This window comes from Tursiops truncatus, chromosome 9 (assembly GCF_011762595.2).
Source record: "Tursiops truncatus isolate mTurTru1 chromosome 9, mTurTru1.mat.Y, whole genome shotgun sequence".
NCBI lineage: Eukaryota > Metazoa > Chordata > Mammalia > Artiodactyla > Delphinidae > Tursiops > Tursiops truncatus.
Window position 1 is genome coordinate 81382381 of NC_047042.1, and position 20608 is coordinate 81402988.

Sequence of the window (20608 nt, forward strand, 5' to 3'; positions counted from 1 at the left end):
TGACAGTTCTTGTTCAGACAGAGTATCTCTTTGGGGGATATAGGAAATGACTGAGGAAAGTGGGAGGACAATTGAGTATCGAATAGTTAATCGGGAGATTTCTCCAGTGTGGTCTGGGACATAGATTTGAATGGTTTCTGTTGACAATAGACTTCATAGTTCGCAGGAAATAATTGAGTGGTTGGAAATGAGTTAGGTAAAACATTCTTAAAGGATGTAACAAGGAAATTTGACATTTCATAATAAGAGGGCTGATGAAGAAAGCGGGTTGGAGAAAATGTTCCCAGAGGAAACACAAACTTCTTAGTGGAGAATAAAATGATACTGAAGTTTGTTGGAGTTGCCTTAGAGAGGACAGAGAGAGAGGGCTGGACAAAGTACTGAACTCTGGGAGGGGAGAATCTTTGAGGGGAGGGTTAGGTGAGGACGCGCTTGCCTGTAGGTCATGCTAGGGAGGGGTTCCCTGTAAGGCCTTAGAGAACCTTTGGGTTACCTGTTGTCATTTGTCGGAAAAACAGCTGTGAATGCAGCGCATACTCTTAAGAGCTTGGCTCTCTCGTTAGCTTCAACAAAAATCCACTAAGCTATGAGCTGCTTAAGGACAAGGACTGTGTTTTAATTGTTCTTGTCCCTTCTTTCCAAAGTCTAGCACTTGATACTTGCGCTTGATACATACTAGGACCATTCATTTATTCAGAAAAAACACTTACTGAATGCTTACTTTGTCTCTCGTCTTGTTCTGGGCTGTGGGGCTACCATGGTGAATAAGATAGATGCAGTCCTTGCCCGGAGAGAGCTTGCACCATGGAGTGGAAAACTGATACTATACAATTCATTATGCTATTTAATGTTGTGATGAATTCTATGGGAGAGAAATACAGAGGCTCAGAGCATATATGGCATATAGCTGACCTAGTCTGGGGATTGGGAAGGCCTCTTTGAGTAAAGTTTAAGCTGAATTTGCCGGAGGACATGTTTGAGCCAGGCAGATTCCCCAGGCACAGTGGGGAATAAAGTGTGTGTGTGGGGAGATTAACCTCGTTGTGCATACCTGTCACCTGAGGATCTTATTAAAAGGCAGATTCTGAATCAGGAGGTCCAGGTAGGGTCTGAGTCTGCAGTTCCGACAAGCTCTCAGGTGACTGCTGGTCTGTAATTGCCTTCAGAGGCTTTCCGTGCATCCTCCTTCTCCCCTTTCTTTGTTTCAGTTGAAAGATGATGGGTCAATACCACCCCCTGCCCTGCGCTGTGCCTCCCTCCATCTGTAGTCATGGTGGCTGCAGTGATTTAACTTTTCAGTGTATTCAAAGTATAGTTGATTAGCTGTAGAGACTCTTATTCTTGCGGAAGAGGAAATCAGGATTTGGTAAGGATAAAAGAAAATAAAATCTAAACTTGGGATCCAGTGTCTTGCAAATTAATAGATTTCTCTTGGCATTTACCAAAACATCTTTCCCTTTGTTTCTAGACTAGAGTGGGGGACCCAGGCATTGTTTTTGATAATCAGATTCTTCTTCATTAATAAAGAAGGCCAGCTCCTGAGGAAAGGGATTACCATCAAGATTACAGGATTTAAACCAAAAATATGGATGGTGCTCTGGCCTCTTAGAGAATGTTCTCAATAGAGGACTCTGAACTTTCATCCATTGTTTCTCAAAACTTTTGAGACATTAAGGGGTTTTTAGCTTTTCTGAATATAAAATCTAATTAGATCACACATGTAGGTTTTTAAAATACCCACCAGATAACTAGCACTGGAAGGAAGAGGACATCTCCCTAAAATTCAAGATCCTTTTTGGGAGTGATAGCCTTTTCTTTTTTTTTTTTTGATGCAGACCATTTTTAAAGTCTTTATTGAATTTGTTACAATATTGTTTCTGTTTTATGCTTTGGTTTTTTGGCCGTGTGGCATGTGGGATCTTAGCTCCCTGACCAGGGATCTAACCTGCACCCCCTGCATTGGAAGGCGAAGTCTTAACCACTGGACCGTCAAGGAAGTCCCCAGCGATAGCTTTTTTGAACTGTGTGCTCAGAGGTTGGAATTCTGTGATTTGAATGCGTCTAGCATATTATCTCATTTGGAAGAAGAACATGAAGCGATCAGCGGATCATATGGGATGATATGGTCCTTGCAACACAATAATGGTTTTGTCACTGAACTGAACTTGGGTCTGCTTTGCTACACAGCAAAGCCAATTTACTGACACCAGGTTGTGGTGAAGTATGTTTATTTGCTGGGTGCCAAGCAAGGTGGCTTGTGTTCAGAAGACCTGAACTCCTTGATGGCTTTCAGGGGATGATTTTCTTTTTTTAAATTTTTATTGGAGTATAGTTGATTTACAATGTTGTGTTAGTTTCAGGTGTAGAGCGAAGTGAATCAGTTATACATACACATACATCTACTCTTTTTTAAATTCTTTTCCCATGTAGGCCATTGCAGAGTACTGAGTAGAGTTCCCTGTGCTATACAGTAAGTCCTTATTAGTTATCTATTTTATATATAGTAGTGTGTATATGTCAATCCTAATCTTCCAATTTATCCCTCCCTCAGGGAATGATTTTTATTTATTTATTTATTTTTTTAATTTAATTTTTTTTTTTTTGCGGTACGCGGGCTTCTCGCTGTTGTGGCCTCTCCCGTTGCGGAGCACAGGCTCCGGACGCGCAGGCTCAGCGGCCATGGCTCACGGGCTTAGCCGCACCGCGGCATGTGGGATCTTCCCGGACCGGGGCACGAACCCATGTCCCCTGCATCGGCAGGCGGACTTTCAACCACTGCGCCACTAGGGAAGCCCGGGAATGATTTTTAAAGGCAACATTTGGGGAGAGGGCTGCAGGGTGTATGACTTTCTTCTTCTGATTGGTTGATGGTGAGGTAATAGGGTGATGTGAATCTTAATTATCAATGTTCTGGTGCCTGCCTGCCAGCCAGTGTGGGGTATACAGTGTGTAGTCACTGTCCTCTACCCAGGTTGGGGGGGGGGGGTCTTAGTTTGTGCAGAACAACTCAGAGATATGTGTTAAATTGTGTGTGTCCCTTGAGGAGGAACTAGAACTCTGTTTTATCACTGAACTATTCTCGTTACTTCTCTTGTTTAACTGCCTTTTGTTTCTGTATCCCCTCACTCCCCTAATGAGTAACTGCTGGAGCCTGCCGTTTGGAACTCTGGAAGGCCTAGGAGACTAAAGCCTTCTATAAACAAGAAATGGGGGACACGGAGGGGCTTTTGTACCCGGGAGGGCCCTACAGGATCCTGCTTGGTTTCAGTTTGACATTCATTCTTTTAGTTGTGTGTGCGGAGGGGGTTTGGGAGGGGAGCAAGACAGATTTTCAGAATCACCAAGGAGTTCTTGTTCTAGGGATTTGTTTTGTCTTTGAGGCTCTAAAGCAGCTGGTAGTATGTTTTGCACCTTTTTCAAAAGATTTTTAAATTTTATTTAAAAATAATCTCAAACTTACAGAAAAGTTGCAAGAATAGTGCAAGTAACTCCTGTGACTCTCCCCGCAGAGGTTGCCATATCATCTTCTTTGTATTTATAACATATAGTCATTATTTGTGGTAGTTCTGTTCTGTCAAGTCACAAGCGCTGAATTAGTGAATTTTGAACCATTGCTCCTCTGAGAAATACTGAGTTAGTTCCTGTGAGCCTCTGGTCACCACATTTTCATCAAGTAATAGATATATGACCTTGTTCTGTGTGCTTTTGTTTAAAGACCTCTTACTTGGGGCTTCCCTGGTGGCTCAGTGGTTAAGAATCCCCCTGCCAGTGCAGGGGACATGGGTTCGAGCCCTGGTCTGGGAAGATCCCACATAACGCGGAGCAGCTAAGCCCATGAGCCACAACTACTGAGCCTGCACTCTAGAGCCCGCAAGCCACAACTACTGAAGCCTGCACACCTAGAGCCCGTGCTCTGCAACAAGAGAAGCCACCGCAATGAGAAGCCCGCGTACCGCAACGAAGAGTAGCCCCCGCTCGCCGCAACTAGAGAAAGCCCGTGCGCGGCAATGAAGACCCAACACACCCAAAAAAAAAAAAAAAAAAAAAGTCCTCTTACTTGATATGTAGTCTTGATTCATTAACTTTGAACATATGAGCAACAGCACTATAACTTGTGCCTAAATGAAAATTACCTAATATTTTCTCTGTAGGGCACATAACAGCTTTCTTTGTGCTTAAGAAAACTTCATGACTACGCCTGTGGGCCATTTTAAACAGCAGAATCACCACCCAAAAGCCCTGATCACTGCAGTAATTTTCCTTCAGCTTTAATAGTCTGAGTACTTGACCCTAAACGTTTGGTCGAGGGGTCAAGTCCTGGAGTGATCATATGATCACTCTTATGCTCTTCTGGAGTCAGTTTTTGGTTCTTTTCCCTTTTTGGTAATTTTCACACGTGACGTTTACTCTGATAAACTCTTTTGACAACTGGAATGGATTTTTCTGGAATGACACTTTGTGTTTTCCTGCCATATAGTTCCTGCTGAGTTCTTATTTCTGAGTAACTCTGGTTCCTTGACCACCGTGGAGCTGAGCCTTGGGGTGGTGAGGACTTGGCTCTGCAGAGGATCATCACCGGGCTTCTGGCCTCTAGGAGACTGAGCTAGTTCCTTTCTGGTTAGGCTGTATTTGTGCAGGTTACAGCCTTGTGTTCTTTATGTTAAGTCACGACTGTTTTGATACATAGTTCTCATATCAGATGTTTAATATTTGGGGTTTATTAGAAAGTGCACGGGGAAAACCTGTGTTCTAGTCCTGATGGCCATCATCTAACTGTGCCACAGTTTTTTGTGAGGATGGAGAGGAGTGGACAGTAGGGAGGGAAGAGAAGAGAGACCAGCGTGCCCTTAACATTTCTTGCGTACCTACTAGGTGTCAGGTACCGTGAGGCATCTCGCTTAATAATCATAACGTCCAGAGAAGATGGCAGTAGTATTGTCCTCACTTATAGATGAGGGAATGTCATCACAGTGTTCGGAATGCTTGTCACTTGAGTTTGTGTTCAAACTTAAGACTATCTGATTTCAGATTCATGGTCATCTGAGGCTGTGATTGTCAAGACACTTTGTCAAGTTTGAAGTTAAGAATAAACTTAAGATACGATACTTATTTGCCATGATCTCTGAGGACAGAGGTTCAGAAATCACTTAAGTCCACTCTCCTAGAGAGTGGGTATCTTAGGTGATAAAGCAGGGAAATGAGATCATGGATTATTTCTCTAATTCTTTCTGGTTGAATTCAGTGGTGGGAGAATTTCCATGAATTTGATATTCACTTGTAAACCCCAGGAGGAAATGGTTCTTTTTCTGTGGTACATATACTTCCAGTCTTTACTTCAGACCACACTTTGAGCCCTTTTTTTTTTTTTTTAAATTTTGGCCACACCCAGCGGCTTGCGGGATCTCGGTTCCCCGACCAGGGATTGAACCTGGGTCATGGCAGTGAAAGTGCCGAATTCTAACCACTAGACCACCAGGGAACTCCCAAGCCATTTCTTATAAAAACGATATTGGCTATTATTTATTGAGTCTTTTGGCCACCCTCTGTGCCAAGGGCCTTATTCCCTTGTTTAGGTTTCATCACACCTCTCATGGATATTCTGATATACATATTTTATAAATGAGGAAATTGAAGCTAATAGAGCCAATGAACTTTCAAAAATCATCACTGACATGGGTTTGATGCTGAAACTAAATTCTTATTGCCACTTACCACTGCCCCTTCCCTGATGATAAAGATGAGCAGTATGTGTAACTTGAAGTGGTCGTCCAGAATTTATTTTTGCTGTGCACGTACCATTTAACCTGCCATAAAACTAGTTTTCATCTCATTCCTTGTCATAATGTTTTATATCAGAGGCTGGCAAACTGACTCTTTGAAGGGCCAGGTAGTAAATACTTTAGCCTTTGAGAGCCATGTGGGCTCTGTATCAGCTACTCAACTCTGCTGTTTCAGTGTGAAAGCAGCCATATAGACTATTACATAAGTGAATGAGCTTGGCCATGTTCCAACAAAACTTTATTTATGGAAGCTGAAACTTGAATTTCATACTCTTTCCATGTGTTACATAATATCCTTTTTTTTTTTTTAACCACTTAAAAATGTAAAAACCATTTTTAGCTCATGGGTTGTACAGAAACAGGTGGTAGGGCGGATTTGGCCACTGGGCTGTAGTTTGCCAATCCTGCTTTTTATCATTCTGAAGTTTTCTTCCTTTGTGTCTCCTTTTTGGGTATTCTTTGATAAAATTGAGACTGCAAGTCTGCTTTCCCTGCATATGGTAGTGTTTAATAAGTGTTGATTTGGTTTGGGGAGCCAGCTCATGGAAGCTTTGCTGGCTTAGTGATTTAGTCTCTGACACCTGCTCTGCTGGCACACGGAAATGGAGATTTTTAACTGAGGAAAAGATTTAATCAGTAGGTAACCTCACCTACCGTTTTAACAGATAGCAACTCCCCAAATGCTTGTTTCTTCCTGTGTCATAGTAGAACATCAGGTTTGGGGACTTCAGGTCTAGTACTTGCTCTGCCATCAATTTTATTTTAAGCAAAAGTCACTTTAGCCTGTCTCATTTGCAGATTCTTCATCTGTAAAATAAAAGGGCCTTGATTAGATGCTCTCAGTTAGCTGCCCTCTCTCTGCAGGTGATCCTTAGAGTCCCCTTGGGGTTTGAAGTTGCTTCTTTCCAAACTGAGGCCCAGTTCATGGTACAGCTGGCCCTGGATTGTCTCTCCTGAAAGAGCTGGTGTGCCTGGCACAAGTGAAATGGCCTGCCACGAGGCCATGGGCTTCCAGGTCATTGTGCTTGAATGCTGGGCCCTTTCATTTAGGTTTGCCTCTTGCTTTCGCCAGAAAAAGAAAGAAAAAGCCGGTCATGTTGGCGCATATGCTGGGAAAGACCTCCCAGACCACACGGCTTAGGCTCTTCTGGGATTGCTTGCTCCTTGTCTAAATGACGTTTTAATTTTCAAGAGATGATTCTTCCTGTGGAGGCAACAGCTCTGGCGGCCAGGAAGCATTTTTTCTGATATACTAAGATTTTCTCCAATCTCAGTTTTTTTTTTTTTTTTTAAGTTCTACTTTAATTCCGTTTCTTTAGAGTTTTTTGCTTCATTAAAGTGCACAACAGTTCTTTCCCGTCCCCTGATGGTATTTTTAGGTGGAGAAAACACCTTGTCCAGAGAAGAGTCGCTGGCCTGCTTCTTTGTCCTCTAAACATGCAGCCTTTGGGTTGTGGCCTTTGCAGACTTCTGGATGGCATTATGGCCTGTTCTTGGTTCTTGGACTGTTAATGATTTTCTTGGTTCTCCTTTCTGTGCCACAGAGGGAAAGGAGTTCATTCTACTTGCAGTGTTGTTTCTCAGAAAAAGCTTGTATTGTTTTTGGCCATCTTTCTCCTTTTTAGGGCTTTGTAGATTTCACTAAAGTTCTGCTTCTTTCCCGTGACTTCTATCTTGTTATTTCTCGAGGACTTGAAAGTTTACAGAAGCCCTTCATTCTGTTGTGAATCCCCATGCCTGAATTTTGGGTCTGAGTAGGCTGCCTTTTAAAAAACTTTTGTTAGTGTTGTTCAGCTAAGGGTCTAATCTTCCTACAAGATATGGAAATACCCCTGTGGAAATAGACATTTTATGTCATATTTTTGTACTTCCATATTGGATCTTAATTTTTTTAATTTAAATAAATTCACGTACCATAAAATTACTCACACAACTGTTGCCACTGTCTAATTCTAGAACAGTTTTCATTGGTACTTAAAAGAAAAAGAAACCCTGGACTTATTAGCAATCACTCCCTGTTCTCTCCCTCCAGCCCTTGAGAACCACAGATCTACTTTCTGTCTCTATAGATTTGCCTGTTCTGGACATTTCATATAAATGGAATCATTTCAATATGTGGCTTTTTGTCTGGCTTCTTTCACTTAGCATAATGTTTTCAAGATTCATCCATGTTGTAGCATCAATCAGTACTTCCTTTCTTTTTATTTCTGAATAATATTCCATTTTATGGTTATACTAGATTTTGCTTATCTGTTTGTCGCTTGATGGACATTTGGATTGTTTTTACTCTTTTTGGCTCTTATCAGTAATGTTACCATGAACATTTGTGTACAAAATCTATGTGGACATGTATTTTATTTTTCTTGGCTTTGTACCTAGGAGTGAAATTGCTGGGTCATATGATAATTCTATGTTTAACTTTTGAGGGACTGCCAGACTGTTTTCCAAAGTGATTGCATCACCAACAATGTATTAAGGTTCTAATTTCCCCACATTCTTGTCAACACTTGTTATTGTCTGTTTTATTGATTATAGCCACCCTTGTGGCTATGAAGTGATATGTCATCGTGGTTTTGATTTGCATTTCCCTTATGACTAATAATAAATGTGCTTACTGGCCATTTGTCTATCTTCTTTGGATAGATATCTGTTCAAATCCTTGCCCTTTTTTTTTTTTTTTTTTTTTTTTGCGGTATTCGGGCCTCTCACTGTTGTGGCCTCTCCCGTTGCGGAGCACAGACTCCGGACGCGCAGGCTCAGTGGCCATGGCTCACGGGCCTAGCTGCTCCGCGGCATGTGGGATCTTCCTGGACCAGGGCTAGAACCCGTGGCCCTTGCATTGGCAGGTGGATTCTTAACCACTGCGCCACCAGGGAAGCCCTGGGTAGGTTTCTGTATAAGAAGTTTTCTATCTTTTGGTGTTCGTGGTCTAGGGGCTTAAGAGTTAAACCAAGTCATTTATCAGTATCTATTGAAGATTTAAGGTGGTGTTCCTGTTGCTGTGCAGTATTTTAATAGCTGCCCATAAAGTGTTTCACTGTAGGTAAATCTCCCAGTAAACCTATTAGTGGGTTTGAGCAGTTTGAGTCCCCATTTTCCTTCTCAGCTGGCTTGTTTCAGCCTTTGTCACCATCCAACTTGTGCCCTGAAGCCAGGTCCTCTGAATCACACCACGTCTCTCTGCAGCCTTTATTGTCAGAGATGAAAACTGTCTAATTCATAACCTCAATCACACTGACTCGTTTTGACAGCTGTTTTCACAAGCCTCCTGCTGTATCAGGTAGGGCTAAGATCATTTTTCTAGAATATGTCATTTTATTAATATAATTGGATAAAGCAGTTACCATATGACTTGCTTTCTATGCCCTATAAATTAGCAATTAATGATAATTACTGCATCCATGAAAGTTTGCAACATGAATCAGTACAGCTTTGGCAGAACAATTACCCCTGTCTCCAAGAGCAGACATTTTTGTCTGTTTTATTTCACTGAAGTATGTTACTTGCCTGGAACAATGCCTGACATATAGAAGGTACTCAATAAATTTGTGTTGAATTAATAAATGAATGAATAAATAAATGGCTCAATCAATGGATACAATTATAAGTAATCAACTTCAGATGTTAGGTCTTGTGATTTACAGAGGAAAAATGACTTGTTTTCATGCCATATGAGATACAAGTTAAGTTTGATATATAGACCCTTGGTCTTTTTCATATTTTACCTAAAGACATTTTAAAGGACTTCCCTGGTGGCGCAGTGGTTAAGAATCTGCCTGCCAGTGCAGGGGACATGGGTTCAATCCCTGGTCCTGGAAGATCCCACATGCCGTGGAGCAACTAAGCCCACGTGCCACAACTACTGAGCCCGCGCGCCGCAACTACTGAAGCCCGTGCGCTCTAGGGGCCCATGTGCTGCAGCTACTGAGCCCACGTGCCACAACTACTGAAGCCCGCGCACCTGGAGCCCGTGCTGCGCAACAAGAGAAGCCACCGCAATGAGAAGCCTGCGCACCACGAAGAAGAGTAGCCCCACTCACTGCAACTAGAGAAAGCCTGCGTGCAGCAATGAAGACCAAACACAGCCCCCCCAAAATAAAGACATTTTAAGTATTTTTCCCCCAGAAGGTCTTTCCCTTGGCTTTATTTGGTGGGGAACCTTAGACAAGAGAAGCCCATTAAATATTTTTATTGAGGAAGAACTTGAATAAAGACTTGATAAGTGAGGCAGGTGGAGGGAGTTGAACAGTACTTGGGAGATGAAATGGGGAGAGCAAAAAAGGAGGTGGAGTGTGTTTTGAACTATTTCAGTTCCTATAAATAATAGGAAGGAAACAAATTCTTCCCATATAGACAGGTCTCTTCCTTCCATAATGGTCTGCAGACAGTCTTTTCCTATCTCATCGCCAAGGCTGTGGCCAAATGAATGAGGGGGAGAGAGTTTCAGAGGAAAGATGTAGCCATGCCAGTCCTCTCCTCCTGGGGGAACAGGAATAGCAGTACCTGCCACAGTGAATATCTGTCCTTGTTGCTTGGGAGGTTGACTTGGTGGCTGCTGTTTGCATTTGTATCCTCAATAGTATAAAAGGTGTTGTGCTGCCTATAAAATCACCTCTCTCTAATATTAATTCAAGTACTGACTGTTGTCTGAATGGCATATTTGGTGCAGTAATGCAAAGAAGCTCTGACAGCAGTCTTCAGAATAGCTTTCAGGGCAAGGGGAGAGTGTACAAACGAGGTTTTTCAAAATGCCTTTGTACAAGTTGTACACTAAAGCCCTTAATGGGCCCGGGATAATAGTTATAGACCCACTGTCCCCCAGGGATCTACTTTACTAGGTCAAGGCATTAGAGGTAACACCTTGCTGATATTTAGGGGGAATAAGAGGGTAGTCATCAGTCATTCTATTCCTGAGCTTTTCAGCGGGTTTCGCCAGACTTGAGAAATAAGAAGATTGTTTCTTAGCCTGGGTCAGTGCTCACTGGTTAGCCAACGTGAGTTTCCAGCTGGGCTTCCCGAGAGGTACTGGGTCTCCTGGGAGTGCTTTATTACTTTTTGTGAAAACTTCACAAAAATCAAGGAATAGCCCTTTGAGACGGGTGTTCTGCTTTGTATGCTCTATGCTTCTCAGTCCCGTTGCGGTCTGTACATGAATGATTTCAAGGCAGTTATTCAAAAATGTGCTATTCTTCCGCCACGTGTGAAGAATTGACTGTAAATGAATCATTTCCAGGTTCTTTTCCTGTTCTTCCTTTGGCCCTTCTCATTTCAGGGACATCAACCATCCTGTGCCCTAGTATATCTCTTCTTTGGCTTTGCTTTGTTTGAGGGCTTGTCTTTTTAGAATGTCAGATCCCTGGGATGATGTCCAGGACATGGGTTCTCAAGAAAGGCTGTTAGCAAGACTGTTTGGTTGGAAGCTGTAGGGTTTAATTGCTGGTAACACTCGATCACAAAGGATAAAAATGAAAAGCATGACTTGTAACTAGGTAAGGAAGACGGTCTTTTGTTATATGTGTCATGGTGTAGCCACGGAGGAACCATTTAGACCAAGGTCTATATGCTTGAGGTATTGGGGATAATGAGATGTTAATCTTAGCACTAATTAAAAAAAAATTGGACTATGTATATTTGTTGGACTATGTAGATTCATACAATGGAATACTGTACAGCCACAAAAGTGAATAAACTAGTGTTCTGGCATGAATGAGTTTCACCCAAAAAAAGGGCAAAAGAAGCAAGTCACTGTTGGGTACACACAGTACACTCAGTTTATAGAGTTCAGAAATAGGAAAAACAAAAGCACCATATTGCATAGAGATGTATACGTAAATGGTAACACTGTACAGAAAAGCAAGGAAGGTGGGGTTATCACAATGGTCAGGATAGTGGTGGCGGTCAGGAGACGGGGCTGGGAGTAGAGAGGGACACGGGGGATCCAAGGTTCTGCTAGTGTTTTGGTAATTAACTTGGGTGGTGGTTACATAGTTGTTTGCTTCTTATTCTTTAAGATGTACATATATGTTTAATGCACTTCTGTATTTATATTAATAATCCACGATTTAGAGCATGAGTTAAGGTGGAGAGGTGAGGGAGACAAGTCAGCTAAGCAAATGCATATCAAAGTGGCTTCCTTCATATTCCTTCCTTTCTTCCCTTGAGTCAGCTTCCTTTCCAAGGACTGTTCCCTTTACAGAAAACTCCGTGGTCTTGTCTGCTGCGGAGTTCTGCATTGGCAGGACTCTCCAACCTTCCATCTACTAACTTTTCATTCAGCAGCTTTTTCTTGTTTTGAAGGTGGGATTGAGCCTTTCAGCTCTAGTGAAGCCAGTGCTCAAGGCTCCCTGTTGATTAAATCGTGCCTCGCTGAGCAAAGAATTTGAATAGCTTGGGCGATGATTCTCGTTTTTCTGTGTGCCGTCTCTTCTCTTCTCCCACGTGAAATCCTTTCTTCTTCCCCCCGCAAATATTTTAAGTGAGCTTTAGAGCTCATTCCATAGTTGCCAAGTGGGTTTTATGCCTGGCATCCTTCAGAGAGAGAGGGAAGGAGCTGCTGGACTTGGGAGCTTTAAGGTGCTTCTTCGATGCCCCTGTTGTAATCACCGAGGGCGTGGGGTTTCTAGATTCTCTCTTCTGTATTTCTCTCTTAGCCTAGAGTCTGAGCACTGTCTACAGAGGAAGTGTGAGCACTGGGCTCTGGCTGCACTGCCTCCACGTTAGCCCTGGGAATCCTCGGCTCCTTCTGGCTGGTGTGGCTGGCGTGTCGGGGCTTCTTCCTTCAGCTTCCACTTTTCTCTGGCCTTCTTCCATCGCTTGCCTTTTCCACCGTAGAACAGCACGTGTGGATGGAGACATTAACTTCTTAAATACTGAAAAGAACACAGGTGGTGGTCAGCTTGCTGGGATGAAATTACAAAGGTTATTTCCATGTCTCGCATGCCTCTTCACCCTCGTCTATTTTGAGTCTTCTGTCATTTTGTGTAATTCTTATTTGTATTGCTGGGTCAGTCACTTCAGAATCTAGCCCAAGGTTTTATGTAGGTATTTCTCTTATAAACTTAAAAATAGTCTTGTTCATTCAGTCATCCAGCAAATATTTGAGTGCCTTCAAGAGGCCGAGTAGTGTTCTAGATGTTGGGGATACAGGAGTGGACCATCGTATTGTGGTGATGTTACCTTTAGACAGCTAATTTTCTCTGTTTTTCCCCTTACCTAGGTCCTCTCAGGGTGTGCCATCATTGTGCGCGGGCAGCCTCGTGGTGGGCCTCCTCCAGAGAGGCAGATCAACCTTAGCAACATTCGCGCTGGAAACCTTGCCCGCAGGGCAGCTGCCACACAACCTGATGCAAAAGACACCCCGGATGAGGTAGGTGCTTCCCCTCGCAGAGGCTGTGGACCCAGGTTATAGCCCAGTCTCCTCCTTGACTGCACATTTGATGTACTCTTTCTTTTCTGTATATTTCAAGTTGTTTTTTTTTAACATCTTTATTGGAGTATAACTGCTTTACAATGGTGTGTTAGTTTCTGCTTTATAACAAAGTGAATCAATTACACACATACATATATCCACGTATCTCCTCCCTCTTGCGTCTCCCTCTCACCCTCCCTATCCCACCCTCTAGGTGGTCACAAAGCACGAGCTGATCTCCTGTGCCATGCGGCTGCTTCCCACCAGCTATCTGTTTTACGTTTGGTAGTGTATATATGTCCATGCCACTCTCTCACTTCGTCCCAGCTTACACTCCCCCCTCCCCATGTCCTCAAGTCCATTCTCCACGTCTGCGTCTTTATTCCTTGCCTGCCCCTAGGTTCTTCAGAGCCATTCTTTTTTCTTTTAGATTCCATATATACATGTTAGCATACGGTATTTATTTTTCACTTTCTGACTTACTTCACTCTGTATGACAGACTCCAGGTCCATCCACCTCACTACAAATAACTCAATTTTGTTTCTTTTTATGGCTGAGTAATATTCCATTGTATATGTGTGCCACATCTTCTTTATCCATTCATCTGTTGATGGACACTTACGTTGATTCCATGTCCTGGCTGTTATAAGTAGAGCTGCAATGAACATTGTGATACATGACTCTTTTGGAATTATGGTTTTCTCAGGGTATATGCCCAGTAGTGAGATTGCTGGGTTGCATGGTAGTTCTATTTGTAGTTTTTTAAGGAACCTCCATACTGTTCTCCATAGTGGCTGTATCAATTTACATTCTCACCAACAGTGCAAGAGGGTTCCCTTTTCTCCACACCCTCTCCACCATTTATTGTTTGTAGATTCATTGATGATGGCCATTCTTACTGGTGTGAGGTGATACCTCGTTGTAGTTTTGATTTGCATTTCTCTAATGATTAATGATGTTGATCATCCTTTCATGTGTTTGTTGGCAATCTGTATATCTTCTTTGGAGAAATGTCTGTTTAGGTCTTCTGCCCATTTTTGGATTGGGTTGTTTGTTTTTTTGATATTGAGCTGCATGAGTTGCTTATAAATTTTGGAGATTAATCCTTTGTCAGTTGCTTCATTTGCAAATATTTTCTTCCATTCTGAGGGTTGTCTTTTGGTCTTGTTTATGGTTTCCTTTGCTGTGCAGAAGCTTTTAACTTTCATTAGGTTCCATTTGTTTATTTATTTTTTTTTCCATTTCTCTAGAAGGTGGGTCAAAAAAGATCTTGCTGTGATTTATGTCATAGAGTGTTCTGCCTATGTTTTCCTCTAAGAGTTTTATAGTATCTGGCCTTACATTTAGGTCTTTAATCCATTTTGAGTTTATTTTTGTGTAAGGTGTTAGGAAGTGTTCTAATTTCATTCTTTTACATGTAGCTGTTCAGTTTTCCCAGCACCACTTATTGAAGAGGCTGTGTTTTCTCCATTGTATATTCTTGCCAGCTTTATCAAAGATGAGGTGACCATACGTGTGTGGGTTTATCTCTGGGCTTTCTCTCCTGTTCCATTGATCTATCTTTCTGTTTTTGTGCCAGTACCATACTGTCTTGATTACTGTAGCTTTGTAGTATAGTCTGAAGTCTAGGAGCCTGATTCCTCCAGCTCCGTTTTTCTTTCACAAGATTGCTTTGGCTATTCAGGGTCTTTTGTGTTTCCATACAAATTGTGAAATTTTTTGTTATAGTTCTGTGAAAGATGCCATTGGTAGTTTGATAGGGATTGCATTGAATCTGTAGATTGCTTTGGGTAGTATAGTCATTTTCACAATGTTGATTCTCCCAATCCAAGAACAGGGTACATCTCTCCATCTGTGTCATCTTTAATTTCTTTCATCAGTCTCTTATAGTTTTCTGCATACAGGTCTTCTGTCTCCTTAGGTAGGTTTATTCCTAGGTATTTTATTCTTTTTGTTGTAATGGTAAATGGGAGTGTTTCCTTAATTTCTCTTTCAGATTTTTCATCATTAGTGTATAGGAATGCAAGAGATTTCTGTGCATTAATTTTGTACTGCTACTTTACCAAATCCATTGATTAGCTCTAGTAGTTTTCTGGTAGCATCTTTAGGATTCTCTATGTATAGTATCATGTCATCTGCAGACAGTGACAGCTTTACTTCTTCTTTCCTGATTTGGATTCCTTTTATTTCTTTTTCTTCTCTGATTGCTGTGGCTGAAACTTCCAAAACAATGTTGAATAATAGTGGTGAGGGCTTCCCTGGTGGTGCAGTGGTTGAGAATCCACCTGCCGATGCAGGGGACACGGGTTTGTGCCCCGATCCAGGAAGATCCCACATGCCGCGGAGCGGCTGGGCCCGTGAGCCATGGCTGCTGAGCCTGCGCGTCCGGAGCCTGTGCTCCGCAACGGGAGAGGCCACAACAGTGAGAGCCTGCGTATCACAAAAAAGAAAAAAAAAAAATAGTGGTGAGAGTGGACAACCTTGTCTTTTTCCTGGTCTTAGTGAAAATGGTTTCAGTTTTTCACCATTGAGGATAATGTTGGCCGTGGGTTTGTCATATATGGCCTTTATTATGTTGAGGTAAGTTCCGTTTATGCCTACTTTCTGGAGGGTGTTTATCATAAATGGATGTTGTATTTTGTCACATCTATTATGTCACAACTTTCTGTATCTATTGATATGATCATGTGGTTTTTCTCCTTCAATTTGTTAATATGGTGTATCATATTGATTGATTTGTGTATATTGAAGAATCCTTGCATTCCTGGAATAAACCCCACTTGATCATGGTGTATGATCCTTTTAATGTGCTGTTGGATTCTGTTTGCTAGTATTTTGTTGAGGATTTTTGCATCTGTGTACATCAGTGATACTCACCTGTAGTTTTCTTTCTTTGTGACATCTTTGTTTGGTTTTGGTATCAGGGTGATGGTGGCCTCGTATAATGAGTTAGGGAGTTTTCCTCCCTCTGCTATATTTTGGAAGAGTTTGAGAAGGATAGGTTTTAGCTCTTCTCTGAATGTTTGACAGATTGCTCCTGTGAAGCCATCTGGTCCTGGACTTTTGTTTGTTGGCAGATTTTAAATCACAGTCTCAATTTCAGTGCTTGTGATTGGTTTGTTTATATTTTCTATTTCTTCCTGGTTCCGTCTCGGAAGGTTGTGCTTTTCTAAGAATTTGTCCATTTCTTCCAGGTTGTCCATTTTATTGGCATATAGTTGCTTGTAGTAATCTCTCATGATCCCTGTATTTCTGCCGTGTCAGTTGTTACTTCTCTTTTTTCACTTCTAGTTCTATTGATTTGAGTGTTCTCCTTTTTTTTCTTAATGTCTGGCTAATGGTTTATCAATTTTGTTTATCTTCTTAAAGAACCAGCTTTTAGTTTTATTGATCATTGCTATTGTTTCATTCATTTCTTTTTCATTTATTTCTGATCTGATCTTTATGATTTCTTTCCTTCCACTAACTTTGGGGTTTTTTTGTTCTTCTTTCTCTGATTGCTTTAGGTGTAAGGTTAGGTTGTTTATTTGAGATGTTTCTTGTTTCTTGAGGTAGAATTGTATTGCTATAAACTTCCCTCTTAGAACTGCTTTTGCTGCATCCTGTAGGTTTTGGGTCATCGTGTTTTCATTGTCATTTGTTTCTAGATATTTTTTGAGTCCCTCTTTGATTTCTTCAGTGACCTCTTGGTTATTTAGTAGTGTATTGTTTAGCTTCCATGTGTTTGTATTTTTTACAGTTTTTTTCCTGTAATTGATATCTAGTCTCATAGCATTGTGGTCGGAAAACATACTTGGTACGATTTCAATTTTTTTAAATTTACCAGTGCTTTATTTGTGACCCAATAGATGATCTATCCTGGAGAATGTTCCAGGAGCACTTGAGAAGAAAGTGTATTCTGTTGTTTTGGGATGGAATGTCCTATAAATATCAATTAAGTCCATCTTGTTTAATGTATCATTTAAAGCTTGTGTTTCTTTATAGCAAAGCTATACAGGCAAAATCACACAAAGAAGCATACACACACAGACTCACAGAAAGAGAAAATGGAAAAAATATATATATATTAAAAATAAAACAAGCAAGAGAGCAACCAAATCAATAAACAAATCTACCAATGATGGTAAACTCTAAATACTAAACTAAGATAAAGATAAAACCAGAAATAAATTAGATGCAGAAAGCAAACCCCCAAGTCTACAGTTGCTTCTGAAGTTCACCGCCTGAATTTTGGGATGATTCATTGTCTATTCAGGTATTCCACAGATGCAGGGTACATCAAGTTAATTGTGGAGATTTACCCCGCCACTCCTGAGGCTGCTGGGAGAGATTTCCCTTTCTCTTCTTTGTTCGCACAGCTCCTGGGGTTCAGCTTTGGATTTGGCCGTGCCTCTGCATGTAGGTCACCTGAGGGCATCTGTTCTTCACTCAGACAGGACGGGGTTAAAGGAGCAGCTGATTCGGGGGCTCTGGCTCACTCAGGCCGGGGGGAGGGAGGGGTATGGAATGCGGGGCGAGCCTGCGGGGGCAGAGGCCAGTGTAACGTTGCACCAGCCGAGGTGCGCCGTGTGTTCTCCCGGGAAAGTTGTCCCTGGATCACGGGACCCTGGCAGTGGCGGGCTGCACAGGCTCCCCGGAAGGTGGGTGTGGATAGTGACCTGTGATTGCACACAGGCTTCTTGGTGGCGGTAGCAGCAGCCTTAGCGTCTCATGCCTGTCTCTGGGGTCCGCGCTGATAGCTGCGGCTCGCACCCTTCTCGAGCTCATTTAGGTGGTGCTCTGAATCCCCTCTCCTCATGCACGCAAAACAGTGGTCTCTTGCGTCTTAGGCAGGTCCAGAATTTTTCCCAGACTCCCTCCCGGCTAGCTGTGGCGCACTAGCCCCCTTCAGTCTGTGTTCTCGCAGCCAACCCCAGTCCTCTCCCTGGGGTCTGACCTCTGAAGCCCGAGCCTCAGCTCCCAGCCTACACCCGCCCTGATGGGTGAGCAGACAAGCCTCTCGGGCTGGTGAGTGCCGGTCGGCCCTGATCCTCTCTGCGGGAATCTCTCCACTTTGCCCTCCGTACCCCTGTTGCTGTGCTCTCCTCCATGGCTCTGCAGCTTCCCCCCGTCTCCCCCCGTGTCCGCCAGTGAGGGGCTTCCTAGTGTGTGGAAACTTTTCCTCCTTCACAGCTCCCTCCCAGAGGTGCAGGTTCCGTCCCTATTCTTTTGTCTGTTTTTTCTTTTTTCTTTGGCCCTACCCAGGTACGTGGGGAGTTCATTGTCTTTTGGGAAGTCTGAGGTCTTCTGCCAGCGTTTAGTAGGTGTTCTGTAGGAGTTATTCCACATGTAGATGTATTTCTGATGTATTTGTCAGGAGGAAGGTGATGTCCACGTCTCACTCCTCTGCCATCTTGAAGTAGGCTCCCTATTTCAAGTATTTTTATATCACAGGATTGATGACAAATCAACAGTGGCTTGCTTCAGTTTATACATTCACTACCTTTAATCCCAGTAATCCCAGTCTCTCTCCGTCATACACTTTCCCATAGGTTTAGAGCCTTTTCAGGTTTATCAGTGTTTCAAGCCTCTTTCTCTGGAACAGGTTAGTACATTTCCTAGGTAGTCTCCGCTGTTTGAGGTTGGCTTTAGTTATGGCAGAGCTCTTTTATTTATGTTTGAATTCTTCATTTACCTTCAAAATTCAGAAGGATGCACAGTGAAAAATCTAGTTCTTCTCCCAGGAGACTACTGGTGTTACGGCAGGCTTGAATCTCCAGAGGCATTTATCACCTATACAAGCAGACACTCATTTTCTTTTCTTTCTTTCTTTTTTTTAATTGAAGTATAGTTAATTTACCATGTTGTGTTAGTTTCAAGTGTACAGCAAAGTGATTCAGTTATATGTATTTCAGATTCTTTTCCATGATAGGTTATTATAAGATATTGAGTATATATAGTTCACTGTGCTATACCGTGGACACTCATTTTCATAAATGGTAGCATATACTATAAATGTTAGGAATGTGCCTTATTATAGATTCTTAATCTGGGATCTGTGTCCTAAGGACGTCTGTGAACCCCATGAAATTGTTTGCAAAATTTTGTGTAAATATGCATTTTGAAGGGAGGAAGTTATCAGTTTCTTAGGGCAACTTGTGGTTCAGTAGTTGTCAAGAACCATGTGTTATGGCGATTTGACAAGCTTCTGAGCTTTGTTCCACCATCCACTCCAGCCCCCTTCTCCCCCATCTCTAATGCCTGGCCACCTTGCCTTCTTTGTGGTCTGCCTGGGACTCCTTAAGTTACCTCTCCAGGCAGCTGCCATCAGTCTTCTTGGCTCCTGTACTTTGAAACATCAGTTCTTGTCTCTTCTTCAGTGGTGCTTTGGCTATCAAAAATGAAGTTTCTGGATTCTAATTATTTGTCTTTTGCCTCAGCTTGATGATGATGGGCAAGTTGGTACCTCAGCTTCCGTCTGCTGTTTTCCTCCCATGGAAGTGCGGGAAAAAAAGCAGCTCACGGGGTTCTTTCATTTAAGGAAAAACATGCAGTTTTTTTCATCTATAATAAAAAGCATTTTGTTTGAATTAAGAAGATAGTAAAGCAGTGTTATAGGAAATAGAGACAAATCACCCCAAATTCTATCAGCAGCAATTAGATTCTTGGGATAATGACTAAATAGGCAAAATCAGTTATTTTCCATTGGTCCTCTATCAGTAAGCACAAGTATTGGGTTACTCTATACCTCAGGGTTGTTCAATGAGGATTAAACAAGATAATGAGGAATGTTTAGCATGGGCCTGTAAGCTACTTAACAAATGTTAGCTGTGGTAATCTCTAGTGCTATTTAATTTCTGCTACTACAGACATTTCTCGTACTGTTAGTCCAAGTGCTGAAGATTACATCTCTCTCAGCACTTTTCAAATTTTGGGTGCTAATTGCTTTTCTTGATCAACGTTTTGAATAGTTCTTTCCCTTTCAGTTTTGTGTTGTGTAACAGCTTGCCTGCTTCTAAGAGGAGAAGAGTGTTGACCCTGGTTGGCTAGAGCCAGTCAAGTTCATTTCCCCGGAAGGAAGAAGCAGTGTTGCCTGTAGGGAAGAAGGGTTGGGTTTTAATTTTCTGTTTTGTGGATGAAAATCAAGGCCAGTTGGAGCTTGTTCTGAAGTATCTTAGCTGTAGCCTATGTAACAGTACAATAAAATCTTACCAGAACTATCCCACCTGAAAGAATACCATGTAATCTGATCCCTGCTCTCACTGGAGTTTCATATATTTATACAGCCTAGTGGTTTTTGTCTCTTCCAGAGCATCTCAGTTTCTCCTAGTAACTCTTCAAAGGTCCCTGTGACATGAAGTATTTGAGAGCTACAGATTTCACCCTTTGTCAGCCACAGCCACTATTTCTGTGTGCAGTAATCTAGTCTCTCCTTGCCCT

At 42.2% G+C, this 20608-nt stretch overlaps 1 protein-coding gene across 2 annotated transcripts in view; it reads left to right on the top strand.

Moving 5' to 3' along the window:
• The window catches only part of SND1 (staphylococcal nuclease and tudor domain containing 1), a 417911-nt gene that overhangs the window by 15353 nt on the left and 381950 nt on the right, over nt 1–20608 (top strand). For both annotated transcript variants that reach the window (XM_073809898.1, XM_033863201.2), the window contains exon 2: nt 12997–13146. In XM_073809898.1, the coding sequence (XP_073665999.1) occupies nt 12997–13146 (150 nt within the window). The remainder of the gene's footprint in view (nt 1–12996; nt 13147–20608) is intronic.